Below are 19,157 nucleotides of genomic sequence, written 5' to 3'. Positions count from 1 at the left end.
GTGCACACACACACACACACACACACACACAGCTGCTCTAGCCACTTAAACTACCTCATGTCTCAAAGCACATAACATTACAAAAATAATGAACGTAAACAACTTTTAGAGAGCTTGTACCTGACTTCTGCAGATTTATATCGGTGTTGATTCTGTTGACATGGAAACGCATAATTCAAGTCTGAGGACGTGAACAGCTCCGGTAAGAACGTAACGGGTGTGGTGTGAACGCAGCACAAGCTCTATGTTTTGGTTCGGTATTAAAGTAAAAGGTGGCTGCTGTTTGTTTGCAGTACTCCATGATGACTGAGGTCTTATATAAACTCTGCGTAGCATGAAACGCGCTGATGATGATGTCTGCGTGAACAGAGTGCGCGAGCGCGAGGGCATGTAAAAACATACGCTGACAGGCAGGTAGGACATCGTATTATTATACGATACGATACGACCGAATATAAAGGTTCGATAAACATTTTAGGGTCCCACGCCTTCCACAGACGACACACACACAATATATATATATATATATATATATATATATATATATATATATATATATATATATACCATTTAACATAGTGATTGCTATCAGGATATGAGGAGATTTTCAACCAGTATAACAATAAATGTTTCTGTAGAGAATCACCAATTGCACCTTTAGGCTATTTAAAATACTAGTACTGGATTTGCTTCATCAATATCTGTGATCAATGTATAAATACCCACAATGTAGAGTATATAAGTTTAATATTGTTTAATATTAAGTATTTAATTGAATAAAATACTAGTTCTGGATTTGCTTCGTCAATAAATTGATAACAAATAAATACCTGTGATTAAGGTATAAATACCCATAATTGCACCAAAAGTAACTGTTAAGAAGCTGCATTAAAGAACAAATGCTTACACATAGATTGTGTAGTCTCTTTAAGAGCATGACGGTGTGAAATTTGACCTCAGCTCTCATGTACTGAGGGCCTTTCCCCAGATTCCATTAGAGAAAAACTAACACATAAGCATTGGAAAGTCAATTGGCAATAAAAAAGACTTTCACAAGCTGTAATATTAAGTAATGTACAGTGATCAAGAAAACTTGTTGAACATTTTTTCCTTCAGTAGTTTGACAAATCATGGTCTATATATAGCACTGTTGCTTAGTGGGAATGGCCATGGAAGGTTGAGTACACAGAGCATGCTCCCTCTCCCAGTGTTTACTGTCAGACGCAAGGCAGCAAGCGTGTTTGTGTCGAAAGTGGGTAATGGACGGTTTGTTGCCTGAAGGCAGACACCACAGGAAGCCAGAGATCTGGTACGATTCATTGATGCATGTGCTAATATAATTCAATAGACTTTGCTTGTTGCCAATACTGTGACTGATACAACAATAACTGTCTTTCTGTTGACATGTCAGAGCATTGACCTGTTTAGCACTGACCTTTAGAGCAAGATAAAATTATTGGTGCATCAAAATGAACTTTCTTTAAAGTTCTGTGGATTACTGAGTGTGCACTAGCATGTTGCAGCAAGTTGGAATTTAGCTGCATTTGCTAAAAAAATTTTTTTTTCTTTTCAGTGCATGTTCCTTGACATCCTTTTAAGGACCTCCAGGATGTATTTACGCTAAGGCTAACGCTTCTCTAAGTTTCAAGCTATCAAGACAAAAAAAAAAAAAAAAAACGAAATGGATCTGAGAGCCAAGCACGGTTTGGCGCTGTTGGAACAGCTAAACCGAATGCGGGATGCTGAGCAGCTAACAGATGTGGTTCTGATCGCTGAGGGTGTTAGCTTCCCATGCCACCGTGCGGTGCTTTCTGCCTTCAGTCCCTACTTCCGTGTAATGTTCACCTGTGGCCTACGTGAGTGTACCAACCGTCAAGTGGTGTTAAGAGACATGCCAGCCCAAAGCCTGGCCCTTCTGCTAGAATACATGTACAGCTCCAAACTTCCACTCACTGCAGCCAATGTGCAGGGCATCTCTGTTGCTGCTTTTCTTCTACAGATGGATGATGTTTTCAGTCGTTGTCAGATCTACATGACTGACAACATGGATGCTTCCAATTGCCTGGGAATCTATTATTATGCCCGGGATCTAGGGGCAGAGGAGTTGGCCGACCAGGCTCAGCGCTATCTGCGGCAGCACTTCACTGAAGTGTGCCTTGGGGAAGAGGTGCTGGAGTTGGAGGCACACCAGTTAGGGGTGTTACTGGGCTCAGATGACCTTAATATTTCACGGGAAGAGAGCATATTGGATGTGGTGATGCGCTGGGTGAAGTACAGTCCAGGAGGTGTCGGGTCAACGGAAGAGAACCGGGCCAGGCACCTCCCAGAGCTCTTAAAGAAAGTACGTCTTCCACTGGTGGGTGTGGATTACTTGAAGGGGACGATGAAACGGAACACAGCACTTCTAGCTGATGCTGAATGTCTTCAGATTATGGAAGAGGCAATTGAAACTGCAAGCTTGGATTCAGATGCTCCACCCCGCAGACTGAAGTTGCGCTACGGTATGGAGACCACGGACCTCCTGCTCTGCATTGGTAATGATGGTGGAGGGATACGCTCACGTTATGGAAGCTACACCGAGCGCAGCTTTTGTTATGCTCCCAATACTGGCCGAACTCTTTTTATCACCTCCCCACGATACGGTGATGCGCTTGGATATGTCTATGCTGGGATGGTAACTGAGAGGAATGAAATTGTTGTGGCAGGAGAGCTGGGAGCCAGAAGGATGGCGAGACAGAAAGACAGAAACGTCGAGATTTTCATGTGAGGCTTCTGCAGGAGAAAATGACAGTAATAATCCATGTTTTCAACATCAAATATATAAAGGAAAAACCTACAAATCTGTTCATTAGAGCACCTATAATTAAAATGATAGAAAATGCATCACATTATTACAGACAGTAAAACATACAGTTCAAAAATCTAATATTTGCTCTGTTTTTCAGGTACAACAAGGAAGCCCAAGGATCCTGGAAACACTTGAGCTCGGCAGAGTATCGTGACTCTTATGCATTGAGCTCTTTGGGAGACAACCTGTATCTGATTGGGGGTCAGATGAAGTTGAAGAACCAGTTCCTCATCACCAACAGTGTTGAGCGCTGGTCTCTACAGGGTGGGCCATGGCGAAGTGCTGCCCCTCTGCCTATGCCCCTCGCCTATCACAGTGTAGTTCGGATGAAGGGCCGCCTATATGTGCTTGGGGGACGAACACCACAGGTAATATACCAAAATAGTGGAATTTGTCATCTTTATATTGCACAAGAAAAGTCATGAAAATGGAGACTGGATGGTGCAAACACAATAAATAACTATGATTTGGAAATTAAAACCAAGTAGGGGAACACAGTAACTGTGTTTATTGCCTTCCCTCTTTCCCTCTAACGCACCTGTTCTGCCATGTCTCATGAATGGCAGTCATACCGCACAGATGACGAGCCTGACCGCATGAGTAATCGCCTGCTTGAATATGACCCAGAGACCAACAAGTGGAGTGAACTTGGCCCTATGAAGTATTCAAAATACCGTTGCAGTGCAGTCGCACTCAATGGGGAAATCTATGTATTAGGTGAGATTAACATTTCCAGAATGAGACCTGTGGATTAATTTAAGACTTATTAACACAAGCATATGACAGAAGTCATGATTACATAATCACAAAATCTTAAGGTAGCGTATGTGTAACTTAATGTTATTCTCTTAGAATAATGGTTACACTTTATTTTAAGGTGTCCTTGTTACAGTTTTTATATTTATATTAATAACAATAATTATAGTAATATTAATTAACAACATGTACTTACTATAGGGTTATGGTTAGGATTAAGTTTGTTGTAGGGTTAGTTGCATGTAATTATGCATAATTTGTAACATGTAATGTGTAACAAGGACACTGTAAAATAATTTTTCTTTTTAAATTTTAAATGTGGTTTCCACTAGTGAATGGTTCACCCCAAAGAAAAAAGGAATCTCAAAACCTAGGTATCACACATGCAATTACAAAGATTCTACTGTACTGTAAAATGAGCTTCAATGTCTCCTCCTGCAGGTGGGATTGGGTGTGAAGGTGTGGATCGCGGCCAGTCACGTCACTGTCTTAATGTAGTAGAGATCTACAACCCCGATGGTGATTTCTGGAGGGATGGTCCTCCTTTACCATGGTCTCTCCTATCACTTCGCAGCAATGCATCAAATGCTGGTGTTGTTGATGGAAAACTTTATGTCTGTGGATACTACAAAGGAGCAGGTAAATATGTAATACTCTAATATCAGTCCAATTAGTTTTGCCTTCAAATTAAAGTTAAATTCATACATACCTCTATGACCATTCAAAATAGACAACATTGTAAGTACTCCACTCTTTCCCAAGATCGTCATGATATCATTACTAAAGACATCCTGCAGTTGGATCCCTGGGAAAATGTATGGACAGTGGTGGCAAAGCAGGCTCTGATGCACGACAGTTACGATGTATGTTTGGTGGCAAATCTGAACCCTCGTGGACTCATGCCCCCTCCTGCTGACTTGGTAGAGGAATGACAACAATCTCTCCAAAAAAAAATGATTTCTCATGAAAAATTATGCAATTTACATTATTCACATGACAGAAGAGGAATTTCCAGAAATATGTAGATATAGGGAGTATGGCTTTCATAAATAGATATGTATTCTTACTTCAAACTATTTTGTGCTTTAGTGATTTTTTTTGTTTTGTTGTTGACATTTTTGGATTTCAGATATTACCAATAGTTGACGTATTAAGATTAAGTATGTATAAAGTAAGTATTATGTATTAAGATATGTGTCAAAGGAAATGAGAAACTCACATAATTTAGAGCTCAAATAAAGTAACACTCCGAGAAACTGAGTTAAAATATGATTTTACTTCACTAACATAGTAAAAATGTATAGCATGGAATCGCACAATACAGTATGCACTGTAACTTTAAGCAGTCGATGCAATTTATTAGACATATAATTATCTGTCCAACTTACCACACTAAATCTGTATCATGTTCCAAATGCAAACAAAATTTAATATATTTGTAAATGATTATGTACCTTTTGATGTTACACTGAGGTTGTCTAAAATATTTGCAAGGCCAAAACAAATTATTCATAAACTTCTGGAATATGATTTGTGAAAAAGAACATGACATGTCTGAATTACAGAATGTGCTAGAATGTTATTGCTTTAGAGTCATATAGTACAAGTAAACTAGAACAATGCTTTTAGAGGCAGTAAATTCTGCCAAACTGTCTTTGAGTTCTTATACCATCCATATGTTCAAATGTTCAAAAAAGAATCAACAAAGAACAGCAACAGAAAAGGTCTATAGCAAGAAAAGTGGTTAGAGAACAAGGTTTGCATGTTCACAGGCAATTTCGATTTCTTACTAAAAAAACTCAACATAGAATGTAAGTGTAATCAGCATACAGTATGGAGGTATTCTGCATTTTATTCTGAGTCATTAGTAAAGTCAAAGAGCTGCCACAGGCCACCTTCTCCTACTACGACACTAGCTTTAGGTTCAGGCACCACATTTTCCCACTCAGTCATCTTGTATTCCGCCATCATTTGGGAACTCTCTGTGTCCTCAGACCACAAACTGAAGGGGTTTAGTGGTTGTTCAGCTACACACCTACTGACTGGTGCTACAGTAGCTTGCTGCTGTAGTTTTAAGTGATTCTCTGCAACAGATTTGTTGGTCATTTTCCAGTTGTCACAAAGAGATGACAAAGGTACTCTGTCTTTTTGTTCACATTGAAAGTCTTCATTCTGTGGGCTGTCCTTTGAAAATGTCACTGCTACTTTTTTTCTCACTGGTTGTCTTTGTGGGAGAACCAAGGCTCTCTTTTTCCCCCTATAATTCAGGGCTTTTTGGCGCCTCCTAGTTACTTTCAGTGGTGGCAATGCATCAGTGCTCAATCTGTTCAATGTTTTTTCAGGCACCAGGTGTCTATCTACATAATGTTTTTCATGCTCCTCTATGGATGCAGTGGATTGAGTATCCACAAGTGGGCTTAAAGATGTGGTCTCAACTAACTGTGTGCACCATAATCTCTGTGAAGCATCATGGGATACCTCCTGTGTGACTGCTGTCTGCTGTTTTTGTACAGGCAGAGCGTGTACATTTCTGTTTTGTGTCTTCTGTGTGGTAAGTGGACACTGGTTCTGCTCTACTTCTTTTCCTGAATAAATGGCAGGCCTGTTGCACATCATCATGCTCTCTTGGTGTTTCTCAGTTGAAATGACACAGAACCTCTCTAACAGACCAGGTGATGTTTGGACTTCACTGTCAATCATTCTGGCAGAGCTAGGTCCTGCTATTGGCTTCTGAATAGAAATCAAAGTGGTAAGCTGAGAAAGAATTTTTCCCAGCATGCCCTGCTCCTTGCTCCGCTCTACTTTTAGATGTTCCAGATCCCGTTGGAGGTTAAGCATGTTTGAGCTCAACTCTTTTGCAGCCAGACTGCTCTATTTATTAGAAAATAAATGTGTATTAATAACAATGGCAATGTTAATATCTTTACATCAATTGTATAGGTTATATGTGCAGTCCTTACCTTAACTTCTCTGTCTTCCATTTCTATTTGTGTTTGGCTCTGCATAGTCTCAAATTGACATGTTATACCCTCTTTTACAGTGTTTAAATAACCTTCAACTGCAATGGAAAACATAATATTATAATGCTATCAATGCTGCATAAAGCTGCTATAATGCTACACTATGTAACTTTTGACTCTTTAGCAGTAAAAAAACAAAACTGCATGGATTTTGCGGTTGTTTGTTTTGGTTGTGCTTCAGGTCTGTGTCTGTGCAGATGAATATGGTTCTTTCTCATAACTAAAAAGAGAGAGAGATTATCCTACTGCTCATAAAACATTCACTACTAGGCTTAAAAGATATAATCAGTTTGAATAGAAAGGATCTCAAGCTGACTAGCTAAAGACTGTAGCTTATACCTATTAATAGACTCCGTACTTCCTTAAAAAAAATTCCAGCAGAGCACAACAACAAATATAATGAAATGACCCTTCACAATAGATAATGCACTGAACTCAATTACAATGAACTCTGTTAGAGAGCTACATATGGCAATTTATCGGTTCAGAAAAATACCTTACTCCATTGTTAAGTAATAAAAACGCGATCTCAACGCTTTTACAACTTTTCTAATCCCCCAGTTCTCGCCATCTGCAAAAAGCCAAGCCAATGTTGATTCTTGTTTTATTTCGAGCTCTGTCTGTTCTCTTTCTGCCAGTAAACTTTGCTCTTTTAGGCATTTTTTTTTTTTTTAATCTGTGATTTCCCAGAGGTTTGAGATTTAGCGTGCTCCATGTCAACATTTCTCACATCAGGATAAAACAAAAACACGCAACAAAAATAAACGTTACATAGTGTACCTTTAAACCTCATATGATAAATAATTATCTTTAATGGTAGTGTTATCTGTGGAATGCTGTGGTCTTAAGCATGGGCTAACTGTTAAGAACCATCTGTATACAGTTAAAAGAATAAACAAAGCTTACAAAGAAGAACGTACTTGTTTTTGAAAAATTATCCATTCTCTCCACTAAAACTTTTCTGGTAATGTCACTGCTTCCATCAATGGAATTTAATAAAGTCTCTTTGGTCTAAAATGAAGAGGTAGGTTAAAGTAATATTGAAACCATGAATATGTGCAGTGAAAACATTCTAAATGTATTAAACATGTATCTATGCCTCTATGTATCTAGTGCAATACTTACATTTTCCAGAGATTCTTGCAATTGTAGAATTCCATTAGTGAGAATTTCCCTAAAAAGTGAAAAAGTTATATAACAATATGTCAGGACAGAACCAAAGCTATATGAAAACTGCAACAGAGAACATAAAAACAGACATTTACACAATACAGTACAGTTAGAATAGTTTTTTATTGAGCAGGAATCAAATTACCTTTCATATTTTTCTTTGGCTTTTCTCTTCTCCTCCTCAAATCTGTCCAACATGCCAACAGATTTGCCACCAGTGAAGTTTAGGATTTTTCCATCACCGGCAAACAAAAATGGCTTAGAACTATAACTGCTGGACACCGTCATTTCCTTCATCTGTAGAGGATATAGACAATTTGTAATAAATATGAAGCTTAAAATATTATTTGTTAATTTTATACACGTCTCTTTCACAACAACATGTCACATTTATTGTCATTTACGAAAGGTTTGTGGACCAAGAAAAAATAAAAACAATCAAGAATATGTTCATCATATTATACAAGACAAAACATGGCATGTTCTACAGTCCAAACAAAATACATAGTTCATGCCTGAGATATTTACCTCCTGTGAGGCATGCTGAGAACCTCTGCTCTGTCCACTCATCTCCTGAGTAAATCCTTGTGAATTGTCAGGCCACGTTTGAGAGCCCAACAGAAACTGAGAGTCAGTCAGGCTGGAGTAGTCACTGGTTCCCGGACCCTTACCAGATTTTATCCCTCTATAACAAACACAACTCTGAATAAATCAATATAAACACGAGATTATAATGCCCTCTTCCAATGTAAATGATTGGGTAAGTTATGTGTAAATTATAGTAGACAATTACTCTAGTATAGAATTCAGGCATGAGACATACCCAGAAGTTGCAGGGATGTTCAACATCTCCTTAATATTCCAGACATTGGGCTTCATATCCAGGCTTTTAATGTCTAAAAAAATATTTTAAAAATAGTGTAGAATTGATTTGAGCGAGCGTAAAGTCTGTTCACGCGCGAGCCCGACGGCTGCCGTCATCAATTACATCAAACATATCATTACGTGTTTTCATGACAAATTAGCAAGAAAACAACTGTTTAACGGATACTACAATTGCTTAGTTCATTTCAAAGAAATGGGACTTACCAGCATATGATTTTTGATATGAAGTAATGATTCTGAGGCAACATAAATAATTTCTGGCGGTAGTTGGCGCTGACCGTTACGGTTTAATGTGTGTAAGTGACAGAGAGTGACATGTGACAGACTGCGGCAGTTTTCCCGGGCTACAGGATTCAAACAGTTCATAAAGCCAGTAAACACTTACACCTATTTTTCCACAGTATTCATAGCCAGGCTGATTGGGATCGCTAGGTGGCATTATTTAAATACTTATTGGGGGAAAAAAATAAAAAATAAATAAATAAATAAATAAATAAATAAATAAATATATATATATATATATATATATATATATATATATATACACACACACACACACACACACATTTATTTACACTCACATTATAAGGATTTAAATTGATTGGGATCGCTAGGTGGCATTATTTAAATACTTATTGGGAATATATATATATATATATATATATATATATATATATATATATATATATATATATATATATATATACAGTACAGTCCAAAAGTTTGGAACCACTAAGATTTTTAATGTTTTTAAAAGACGTTTCGTCTGCTCACCAAGGCTACATTTATTTAATTAAAAATACAGTAAAAAACAGTAATATTGTGAAATATTATTACAATTTAAAATAACTGTTTTCTATTTGAATATATTTCACAAAGTAATTTATTCCTGTGATGGCAAAGCTGAATTTTCAGCATCATTACTCCAGTCTTCAGTGTCACATGATCCTTCAGAAATCATTCTAATATGCTGATCTGCTGCTCAAGAAACATTTAATGTGTACAATTGTACAAAATATTTGTGTACAATATTTTTTTTCAGGATTATTTGATGAATAGAAAGTTCAAAAGAACAGTGTTTATCTGAAATCTAATCTTTTGTAACATTAAATGTCTTTACTGCCACTTTTGATTGATTTAATGCATCCTTGCTGAATAAAAGTATTAATTTCTTTAATTTCTTTTTAAAAAATAAAAATAAAAATTCTTACTGACCGCCAAACTTTTGAACGGTAGTGTATAATGCTACAGAAGCTTTGTATTTCAGATAAATGCTGTTCTTTTGAACTTTCTATTCATCAAGGAATCCTGAAAAAAAAAGTACACAACTGTTTTCAACATTGAAAATAATCATAAATGTTTATTGAGCAGCAAATCAGCATATTAGAATGATTTCTGAAGGATCATGTGACACTGAAGACTGGAGTAACGATGCTGAAAATTCAGCTTTGCATCACAGGAATAAATTACTTTGTCAAATATATTTAAATAGTACACAGTTATTTTAAATAATATTTCACAATATTACTGTTTTTTACTGTATTTTTAATTAAATAAATGTAGCCTTGGTGAGCAGACGAAACTTCTTTTAAAAACATTAAAAATCTTAGTGGTTCCAAACTTTTGGACTGTACTGTATATATATATATATATATATATATATATATATATATATATATATATATATATATATATATATATATATATATATAACTGCTGGTTGCGACATGCGGTAAAAATATTGTGGATTTGTGAAATTCTCACCGATCAAATCCCACTATGGTTACTGTTCTTGCTAAATCGCACTGTCGATCTATATAAATGATCATTTATATAGATCAGTGGGTTCACCATGAATCATACTGTTGTGAATTATAAATACTGTATCCTAGCAACCAAAAACTACTAAGCTTGTGTCTTCATAATAAAAGCCATAAAGCTTAGAAAATGTACAGCAACCCAGATTCCACCTCAAATATGTCCTTATTAATTTCATCACTAAAATATACTGAAAGAGCAGAAAGTATTATTAATTCCCCAACGAGATATACAGTAAAACCTTTAATATTACAAGGACACTGGTTCTGATCTGTTTCGTACATTAGTAAGTGTTTTCTTACTAAATGCTATTAGCATCACAACATGAACATAAATTAGTTAATATAAAATTATAAGAATATAAAAATATTCTTATAATGGTGATCTAATAAAAGCGAATTTAGTAATAGCAAAGCTATAGCAGACAGTGAAAGACTTGTATTTTGGCAGCGCAGTTTATTAATCAGGAAGTAAACTCCCGTTGTCAACAGATTTCTGACATATGAAAACTTGCGTTTCACAGGTAAGTTCACGTGTTTGTTATCATAATAAATATGTCTTATGTCGTCGGTAAACGAAACAGTCATTGCTTCTGTTATTTGTAGAGTCTTTTGTATAATGGCATCAGTTATCCACACAGCAAGCTACAGTAATTAGCCAGCTGCTCAGTAAATAGACGGTTGAAGAACTTGTTTGGTGAGGTAGCTTGTTTATCATACTGTATGTCTTTAAAACTGCTGCTAAAATGCCATTCTTTAGAGAATATGCACCCAGCGACCAAAAACGACATTTGAATCACCAGTGTAGAATTAGACGGCTCGGAAGGGGGCTAGGCGTGAAATGAAATGTCCTCAGAAATACTTGATGGCTCATTCTTTATATTGCCACACCCCTGCATTTATTATAGAAATATATAAAATGACATGTTAAATTGAACAGAAAACGGATGACCTCCAATTATGGCATTTTCAGAACATAAACATAATGGGCTTTAGATGCATACTGACTCCATCTAGCTCAAAGGAGTAATCTCATCATGAGTAGATCTACTACATCATCAGTGCTGCTCTTTTTGTGTTAGAAATTCCAGAGACCAAGGTATCGCTTGTCTTCAGGAATCTTTGGAATAATTTCACACAACTCCTTTCAGTATGTGAGAGCCATGACTATTGGAATGACAGTAACCAGTGTATTCACACGATCTAAAGCTGAATCTAAGACCAGTTCCATTCTTGATCTGTAATTTGGTTTTGCATGTGTTTCAGGCTCTGCTAGAAAACTCCAATGACTGTTGTGAAAGAATAAAAAGAATGAATGAAACCTGTGCAAATATTTCACACTGTAATCCTGGTATGTTTCCAATTTTAATTTTCATATTTCAGATTTTCAATAACACTAAAACAGAGATTGAAATGAATGTGTCTTGAAAATTCAACCTGCAAATTCTCTATGCATACTTTGTGTGTGAAACTAGTTCTGTGGAATTTTGTTATTGATGGTGCCTTTGGATCCTCCTCTAGGGCTCCTTCAAGTTCAGGAGAACAGTACAATCTTTTGTGTGTCCTGTGACTCAACAGATCAGGGGAATTCAACTTCATTTAACAATAGTAAGTGCCGTGCCATAGACATTACAGAACAGCTGTACCGTCTAAAAGATTGCTTATAATGTGGCTTTTCCTTCACACACCATGCTTCGTTGAAATGTTTAAAGCTATACAATTTGGGAATCATTTAACTCATGAAGTTATTTGTTTACCCACTGTTTTTTAAACTCTTATGTCCTCTTTATTTATTATATTATTGTTTATCTTTTTATTTACTTCATTGTTGTTTTCGACACCCCCTCTAGCAAGGACTAGTCCCTCTCCAGAAACATTTTTCACGATTGGTAAGTTACTACCATTGTTTAGTAACAGTTATGAGGACAGCTCACAAAAAACTTGCTTTAATACCTAATTTATTTTTGTATATTGATTTGTACGAAGATGAATTAATAAAATGTGCTGACGTATTAGTAATCATGGGAATGATTTGTTAATTGTGGCTACAATATACATATTTTTTCCTGCATGTCATGTGGGGCTCTGTAGTACAGCACTTTAATTTCATCCTTTGTGCATTATATCTTTAATGGCAGCTGGTCCAGGTGTAGCGGCTTCTGTCCTTCTAGGAACTCTACTGATCAGCCTGGGGCTCATCCTCTCGGTTGCATCATTCTTTTACCTTAAGCGGTCCAACCGCCTCCCTGGTGTCTTCTACGGGCGCAATAAGGGTAAAAAAAGTCATAAATGTGTAAATCAGTTTTATATGTTTTTTTTGAGCTTCTTTTATGTTTGGATAAAGGTTTATAGTTTGGTTGACCTTGTTTACCTAACTGTAATTTATTTATTATTATTGGTAGTGTTTAGGGGTTTCTTTTATTCAAGTTTCTTTTATTCATAAATTGTGCAATTTTCCTTTATCAGCTTTTATATTCCAACCAAGTGAGACGGTAAGATAATCCATTTAAAATCCATTTGTTTTTGTCTAAAAAAACCTTTGGTGTTATCAAAGACAGACACTGCTTTGTCTTTGAAATTTTACTGTAGCTTAACAATGGATACTGAACTACTAACTTGTTTATTTTCCTTCCAAGGCTGTCATGATTCCTGAAGCGACATCTTCAGGTATGTGAAATTTGAACTACTTGATCTGTATGTTGAATTTAATCAAAGAGGTGGTGTATCCTAGTTCCAACTGTGCTAAATTTCATTGGCCAAACATCTATTTGGAATATCTGATTAATAACAACTTGTAGTAAAAGCAGCATGCTCTGTTTAGCATATATAGAATGAATGTGACCTTGTTTTTCTTGCAATTTTTTTTTATTGTCCGCAGTTCGCAAGCCAAGGTATGTCAGGAGGGAGAGGCCTTCAGCAACATCAGCATCATCAGCATCCAACAGTGCTACTATGGCAACAGGGGCAGTAACCAAGGTATACAATGTGTGACCAGACTCCAAGGGCCATCAGTGAACCCCCTTTCAAGACATGAATCTGTCCCATAGCACTGTTTCCTTAGAGGATTGTTAGCTTTTTTTTTTTTTTTGGTGAAACTTTCCTTAGTTATGTAAGCTACATGAGGAGGTGACAAATCTTGATGTAGGCTTTTATCTTGGAAACTTTTTTTTTTTTTTTTTTTTTTGATCTTCTTTTCAATGATGCCAGATATTTATTTATATTTATATATTTTTCACACAATATGTTTCTTTTTTTCTTTTTCTTCTTTTTTTAAGAGACCAGGTGTTGCACTACTAGAGTATTTTTTAATTGTTAAGCTAAAATTCAGTCAAGTGAGTTGTTTTCTCAATGAATTTTGTACTGTTTATATTTATTACTAGTATTTTTGTGTGATATTGTACTTTTGAATCTTGTGACATTGTAACTAGGCTCCAAAACAAGACTTCCGCAGTTAGTCATACTTGCACACAACTAACTCCTCAAACCTCATTAAATAATAATAATAATAAAAAAAATAGACATTAGCATATTTACCATTTGGTTAAGTGTTTGGTTCCTGTATACACAAATATCGTATTTCCTATTCTGTACAGTCGCAACAAATTCCATTAGTGCTTATTGATGCCATATACTGTACGTTTGCTGGAAAATACCCTGTATGAGCATTGAAAATACTTTTGGCTTGGGTTTCCATGTTAACAGCGTTTTCATGTTATACTAACAAGTGTGCATGAAATGTCCAACTGTTTAACAATAGCACATTCCTCACTATATTCAACGTAAAGGGTTCTGGCTTGCACCAAAGAAGATACATTCAAATTTGCTAGGCCTTAAGGTTGCAAACTTGCTGTTAAGACACAATATATAATCAAAACTGTTGTGAAAAACTATTGCCAAACATGAAGTTACCTAAAACATTGAGTTCCCATTTATTCCTTCTTTCCACTGTAAAAGATAAAGTGCCATTAAGTGAATGTGCTAATGGATGAAGTCACCATTTTTGATTTTGTACATTTAATACAAAATTAGAATGTAAAAGTATGAAAGAACTTATATATTATCTAGTAAACTGATCTTGTTTTTTGGTTGAAAAAAAGAGACTGACAAAGCGTGGCTGGAGAAGTGAGTTACTTTTTTTTTTTTTTTTTTTTTTTTTTTTTTTTCACTTTGTTTTGTAAACATTTATTGCAAACAGTGGCCTTCAAAAAGCCATATAATCCCCTATGCCTATATATATTTTATTGTTTTTAGTTTTTTTTTCATTTGTAATAATGGTTCTGTTTATTTAAAAGATTGTTTTTGATTTTTCTACTTCATTTTAGGAAGGGGTTTTTGAATATTGTTTTGTAAAATTTAAAATCTTAAGTATGCTGGATTAAGCAAAAGTAAGGAATGTTTATTTAAGGTGATGGTAAATGATGTGCTTTCATGGGGATACATCTGTCATACTGATTCTAGAATATAACCACTTAAATTCAACTTATTTCTCATGTCATTTTATTGGCTGTTGTGCAGCAACTGGAAAGCATGTCAGTAGATTTTTGTATATGAATTATGTTTCGATTGATGCTGTTGATGAACTTTTTTGTATGTTGATGTCCTAATGGAGTATATTGATCACAAATTGAATCATGTTTGATGAAGATTTCAGTGTTTACAGAAATAAAAGATATTTTGATTTATGAGAATTTATTTTTAACTTTATATCATCATGGCAGAATATGGTTTAATAGTTAGCAAAGAGCCACAGTGCACAAAATAAACAATCCAGGTGGCGGCATGGTGTTAATCATAAAGGAGTTATTTTCCATATAGAAGTTCTGGGAAGATGTAGAGTAAGGTTGGGAGTGGTGGTCATAAATCTCTTGTTTTAGAAGTTTAATTACTGGCAAATACTATCATTGTGTTATCATTTGTAGAATAATTAAAATGGTAGAATATTAGGTTGGACTTGTATCAAAAGCAATTCTACATAATCAAACTTAACTACTATTGTGATCCGAAAACCACTTGTCTGAATGTGACCAGTCAGCAGTTTACATTTGCCTTGTGTAAACAGATGGGGGGACTTTGATCCCATTTATCTATAATATTATAAGCACTTCCTTTTAAGATACTAGATCAAAATAGAGCAAGTACTCTGTAGCTGTCTTTCCATTAGCTCAATCCACTATGTGATGTTTGTCATGTCTCACTGTTTGATACAATTGCACAACACATAAGAGATTATTTAAAGCATTCAAGATAACAATAGTTGGCACAATACATTCTAAAATATACACAACAGTTCCTGTACACACACCCTCAGTGAGATTTGTGGAAACATGTGACTGTTGTTGCACATGTAAACTAATCCCAGTTATTTTTTCCTTATACCTAGCTGCTTATCTCCAAACGAGACAGAGGTAATAAATTTGACCATACAACAGTCATGTGACTTTAAATATGGTTCAAATTTACGACCAATTTCTTTATTGTTATACACATGATTTCTTATCAGTTACCATAAGCAATGTTTTTGTGGAACCAGTTGAATGATGACAGTAAACTTGCAGAATGTTGTAGTTTGTCAACAAAATGTATTAAAATTCTACATTTATGTTAAAAATGTGCAATATGATTTGTATATGTGATTCAAAATATGCAGTTGCAGCACCTGTCTAACTTGTCTCTCCATATGAAACTATTAAAATCATAATAATTATCAACACTGTGAATTAAATGATGTGCTTTAAAATTTGTGTTAAACCTAGTCACTGATATGCCTTGTCATTCTTACGTTAACTAAAGTATTCAATGACGAAGTGAAACCTAATCCTATCGGAAAACCAGTTCCTACTTCCTTCTCTGTCATCCATCCTGCTTTTCCATAATATGCTCACGTACGTGTATCAGTTGGTGTGTGGCGGGAGGGGGGGTTGTAGTCAGAGAGAGAAAGAGCAAGGTAATGATTTATGGTTTAACTCACTTGAGTCACAGCTCAGAAGTATAATTCAAACTTCTGAAGAACAGGTGAGGCCAGTTATACTTTACCGGAAGACCAAGACAGATAGGTCTGAAGAAAGACTGGCATTGAAAGACTTGTTTTGGGAACTTTTCAGCCATATTTGAATCTATTTAGAAAAAGAAGAAAGCATCAACAAGAGAATAATACTGTCTTCCTCTTTTAAGGTAATACTTTTTTTCTTTTCTCACTCTGCAGTTGGGTTTTTGTTGGGGCAGTGGTTTAACCATATGTTTGGTCATCCAGTATAACATTTTTTGTGATGCTGATTAAAGTGTAAAATTATATAATTTTACACTTTAATCAGCATCACATATATACTTGTCCATCATGACTCACATCAAATTTAAAATGTCATTAACCTAAAGCTTGTTCAAATGGATGATGACAGTCCTTGTCTGAAACAGGATTCAAAACACATTTCTTTTGTGATTGGCTTTTAGATATTTGTATATGTTTTGTCTCAGCATCATCTTTATCATATACAGAACTGCATTAATGATGCCCATATAGCAGTCACATTTGCATGTTGTTAATTGCTATATTGGATAGCTTACCATGTAACCATTTGGGATTATAAAATTCAAAAAGGATTTTGCTCTTTTCCTATTTGTTCAAATACATAGCATGGTAAGTAAAAATCTTACATTTAAGACTAAATTTATGATTTATGTATTTGAATTGCATATAAACTTTCCATCCATTTGGATTACACAGTTTTAACATAAACTAATAAACTTGATATAATGCATATTTTTTATAGAAATCTTACCTGTTTCATTAATGTATGACAAATATGCATCACATTAAGTCTATTAGTTTATGTTAAAACTGTGTAATACAAATGGATGGAAAGTTTATATCCAATTCAAATTAGTTTTTCAGAACAATCTAGCATGAAGAAAGACAATTTTCATCTTTGGGCAGTGCATTAGCAATCCATTTCGAGTTTAATTGCATTATTCACCATGTTATTTTGCCATAGTTTAACTCATACATGGATTCACAGTTGCACTTTTTTAGTTTAAGGACTACAGCATCTTCATCTTAAGCAATCGTGGTGCCGATGAATAACTTGAAGGATTCATTTTGCATTTCAGATTTTCTTCTGAGCACACAACAGAATGGAGGAAGCAGAAGTATCCACAGCAACACGTACCGGTTCAGTACGGCACCAAAACGAGACCTCTGCTGACGACCAGGACAATGCCTGGGATGCTGGTCCGGAATGTTCAATCTGCTTTTGCGCATACGACAACACCTTCAAGACACCAAAGCTTCTTGAATGTACACACATCTTCTGTCTGGAATGTCTGGCTCGCTTTGTAGCTATTTCACCGGAGCAGGCAGGCACCCAGATCACCTGCCCCCTTTGTCGGCAGCCAACGTCCGTGCCTGAGCGTGGTACTCCAGATCTGGCCACCAGCCAGGAAGTTTTGGGTCAACTTCCAAGCGACCAGCAACAAGTGGAGAAAGTTTTCCTAGACGGAAAGAGGCTGTGCTACTCGAACCCAATGATACCCAACTGCATCTGCATTGACATCGGTGAGCATAAAGCAGAAGAGATGCCGAGGAGAGAGGAGAGAAGAGAGGGTTGTGGACACAGGCTGCTACGATTCTTGGGTTTTCATGGGAACTGGAAGAGGCTTATGATCTTCATCATAGTGCTCCTTGTGGTCTGCTTCGTTATACTGTGGCCCCTCCAGTGCTTTATCATCTCAGGCTCCATGTCCGAATGCTTCCGGGAAACACCACAGATTCCAACTACTTTTGCCACTCCCAGAACTACAGTGGGATCATAAGACACAGAGGTGCACACAAGAACTTTGAATTCAAACCCGAAAACAGTTTGAATTTCATGACATTCAGATAGTATTGGTTTCAGTCTAAAACATGACTGATGGGCTGATACAAACACATCATTTACAGCTTCATATAGTCCTTAAAACTGTATTGGTTAAAGTTATATTTTCTTTTTAAACTGAATATTTCTTGCTTGAAATATCATTATTATATCACATAGCTCCCTAAATGCCACTGTAAATATTTGATATTATTTTCTGTGTTTAAAATAAACACTGAGGTAAAACAGTTTTTTATGATTTATACATTTTTAATGCTGCATGCACCCTTTAAAAGCTTTTCTGTAAAAGAATTCGCCTGTAATTTTTTCTCTTATTTGCAAAATTGTTATTATTTTAAATTATTTTAAATGACTTGTTAAAATGGTTGTATTAAGAATCTTCCAATAATCTTTTGTAAAATATAAAACAGTTTTAATGGAATGTATCTAACAACTAAATGAACATATTTATTGCAAATTAAATATTGCCTATTTATTTTTCCTTAGTCTTTGATATACTTCTCTTTTTTTTTAACTGGAAATATATTTACAGTAATACTTCATGACACTATATGACCCTGTCAGACTTTTATTACCATAGATAAGTGAAGATTGATCCTAAAAACTTGTTTTCACAGCGTTACTTCCTTTAAACCATAAAAGCGAAGGATCTTCCGTCCAGCACACTGTTCAATGCTTTAACCCTTTATTGAATAGCAGCATAGGTGATCAGTGACAGATTCATAGCATCTCCCCGGAGAAACCCTATTTATACATGTGAAATGGAATGCCCCTCTGAGAATGCAGGACACAC

At 35.6% G+C, this 19,157-nt stretch overlaps 4 protein-coding genes across 7 annotated transcripts; 3 read left to right on the top strand and 1 right to left on the bottom strand.

The window, feature by feature from the left end:
* The first annotated feature begins 1,150 nt into the window (after positions 1-1,150).
* Positions 1,151-5,289, top strand: kbtbd12 (kelch repeat and BTB (POZ) domain containing 12). Its single transcript, XM_048199414.1, has 6 exons — positions 1,151-1,309; positions 1,574-2,763; positions 2,946-3,216; positions 3,415-3,565; positions 4,046-4,243; positions 4,367-5,289. Exons 2-6 carry the CDS (start codon positions 1,682-1,684, stop codon positions 4,534-4,536), a joined length of 1,872 nt encoding a protein of 623 aa, XP_048055371.1. The 5' UTR covers positions 1,151-1,309; positions 1,574-1,681; the 3' UTR covers positions 4,537-5,289.
* Positions 5,290-5,413: 124 nt separating this feature from the next.
* On the bottom strand, positions 5,414-9,039 carry LOC125273763 (interactor of HORMAD1 protein 1). Its single transcript, XM_048199422.1, has 8 exons — positions 8,884-9,039; positions 8,618-8,690; positions 8,323-8,479; positions 7,940-8,091; positions 7,750-7,798; positions 7,545-7,635; positions 6,565-6,662; positions 5,414-6,475 (listed from the first exon to the last, which is right to left on the bottom strand). Exons 2-8 carry the CDS (start codon positions 8,671-8,673, stop codon positions 5,456-5,458), a joined length of 1,623 nt encoding a protein of 540 aa, XP_048055379.1. The 5' UTR covers positions 8,674-8,690; positions 8,884-9,039; the 3' UTR covers positions 5,414-5,455.
* A 1,870-nt stretch (positions 9,040-10,909) lies between these two features.
* Positions 10,910-15,178, top strand: lg8h1orf159 (linkage group 8 C1orf159 homolog). 4 transcript variants are annotated; one of them, XM_048199438.1, is made up of 9 exons: positions 10,953-11,020; positions 11,521-11,595; positions 11,763-11,847; positions 12,018-12,104; positions 12,347-12,385; positions 12,635-12,769; positions 12,963-12,988; positions 13,133-13,163; positions 13,375-15,178. In XM_048199438.1, exons 3-9 carry the CDS (start codon positions 11,808-11,810, stop codon positions 13,485-13,487), a joined length of 471 nt encoding a protein of 156 aa, XP_048055395.1. In that variant the 5' UTR covers positions 10,953-11,020; positions 11,521-11,595; positions 11,763-11,807; the 3' UTR covers positions 13,488-15,178. The 4 variants fall into 4 exon arrangements, with proteins under 4 accessions (XP_048055394.1, XP_048055395.1, XP_048055396.1 ...); XM_048199437.1 differs by lacking the exon at positions 11,521-11,595 and having other exon boundaries at positions 10,910-11,020; XM_048199439.1 differs by lacking the exons at positions 10,953-11,020; positions 11,521-11,595 and adding an exon at positions 11,045-11,193.
* Positions 15,179-16,387: 1,209 nt separating this feature from the next.
* Positions 16,388-19,070, top strand: LOC125273772 (RING finger protein 223). Its single transcript, XM_048199431.1, has 2 exons — positions 16,388-16,667; positions 17,601-19,070. Exon 2 carries the CDS (start codon positions 17,625-17,627, stop codon positions 18,300-18,302), a length of 678 nt encoding a protein of 225 aa, XP_048055388.1. The 5' UTR covers positions 16,388-16,667; positions 17,601-17,624; the 3' UTR covers positions 18,303-19,070.
* Positions 19,071-19,157: the final 87 nt, after the last annotated feature.

The sequence above is a fragment of the Megalobrama amblycephala genome, linkage group LG8 (genome assembly GCF_018812025.1).
Source record: "Megalobrama amblycephala isolate DHTTF-2021 linkage group LG8, ASM1881202v1, whole genome shotgun sequence".
In the NCBI taxonomy this organism is placed as follows: domain Eukaryota; kingdom Metazoa; phylum Chordata; class Actinopteri; order Cypriniformes; family Xenocyprididae; genus Megalobrama; species Megalobrama amblycephala.
The sequence above is the reverse complement of the archived record's forward strand: the minus strand, read 5'-3'. Positions and strand labels throughout refer to the sequence as shown.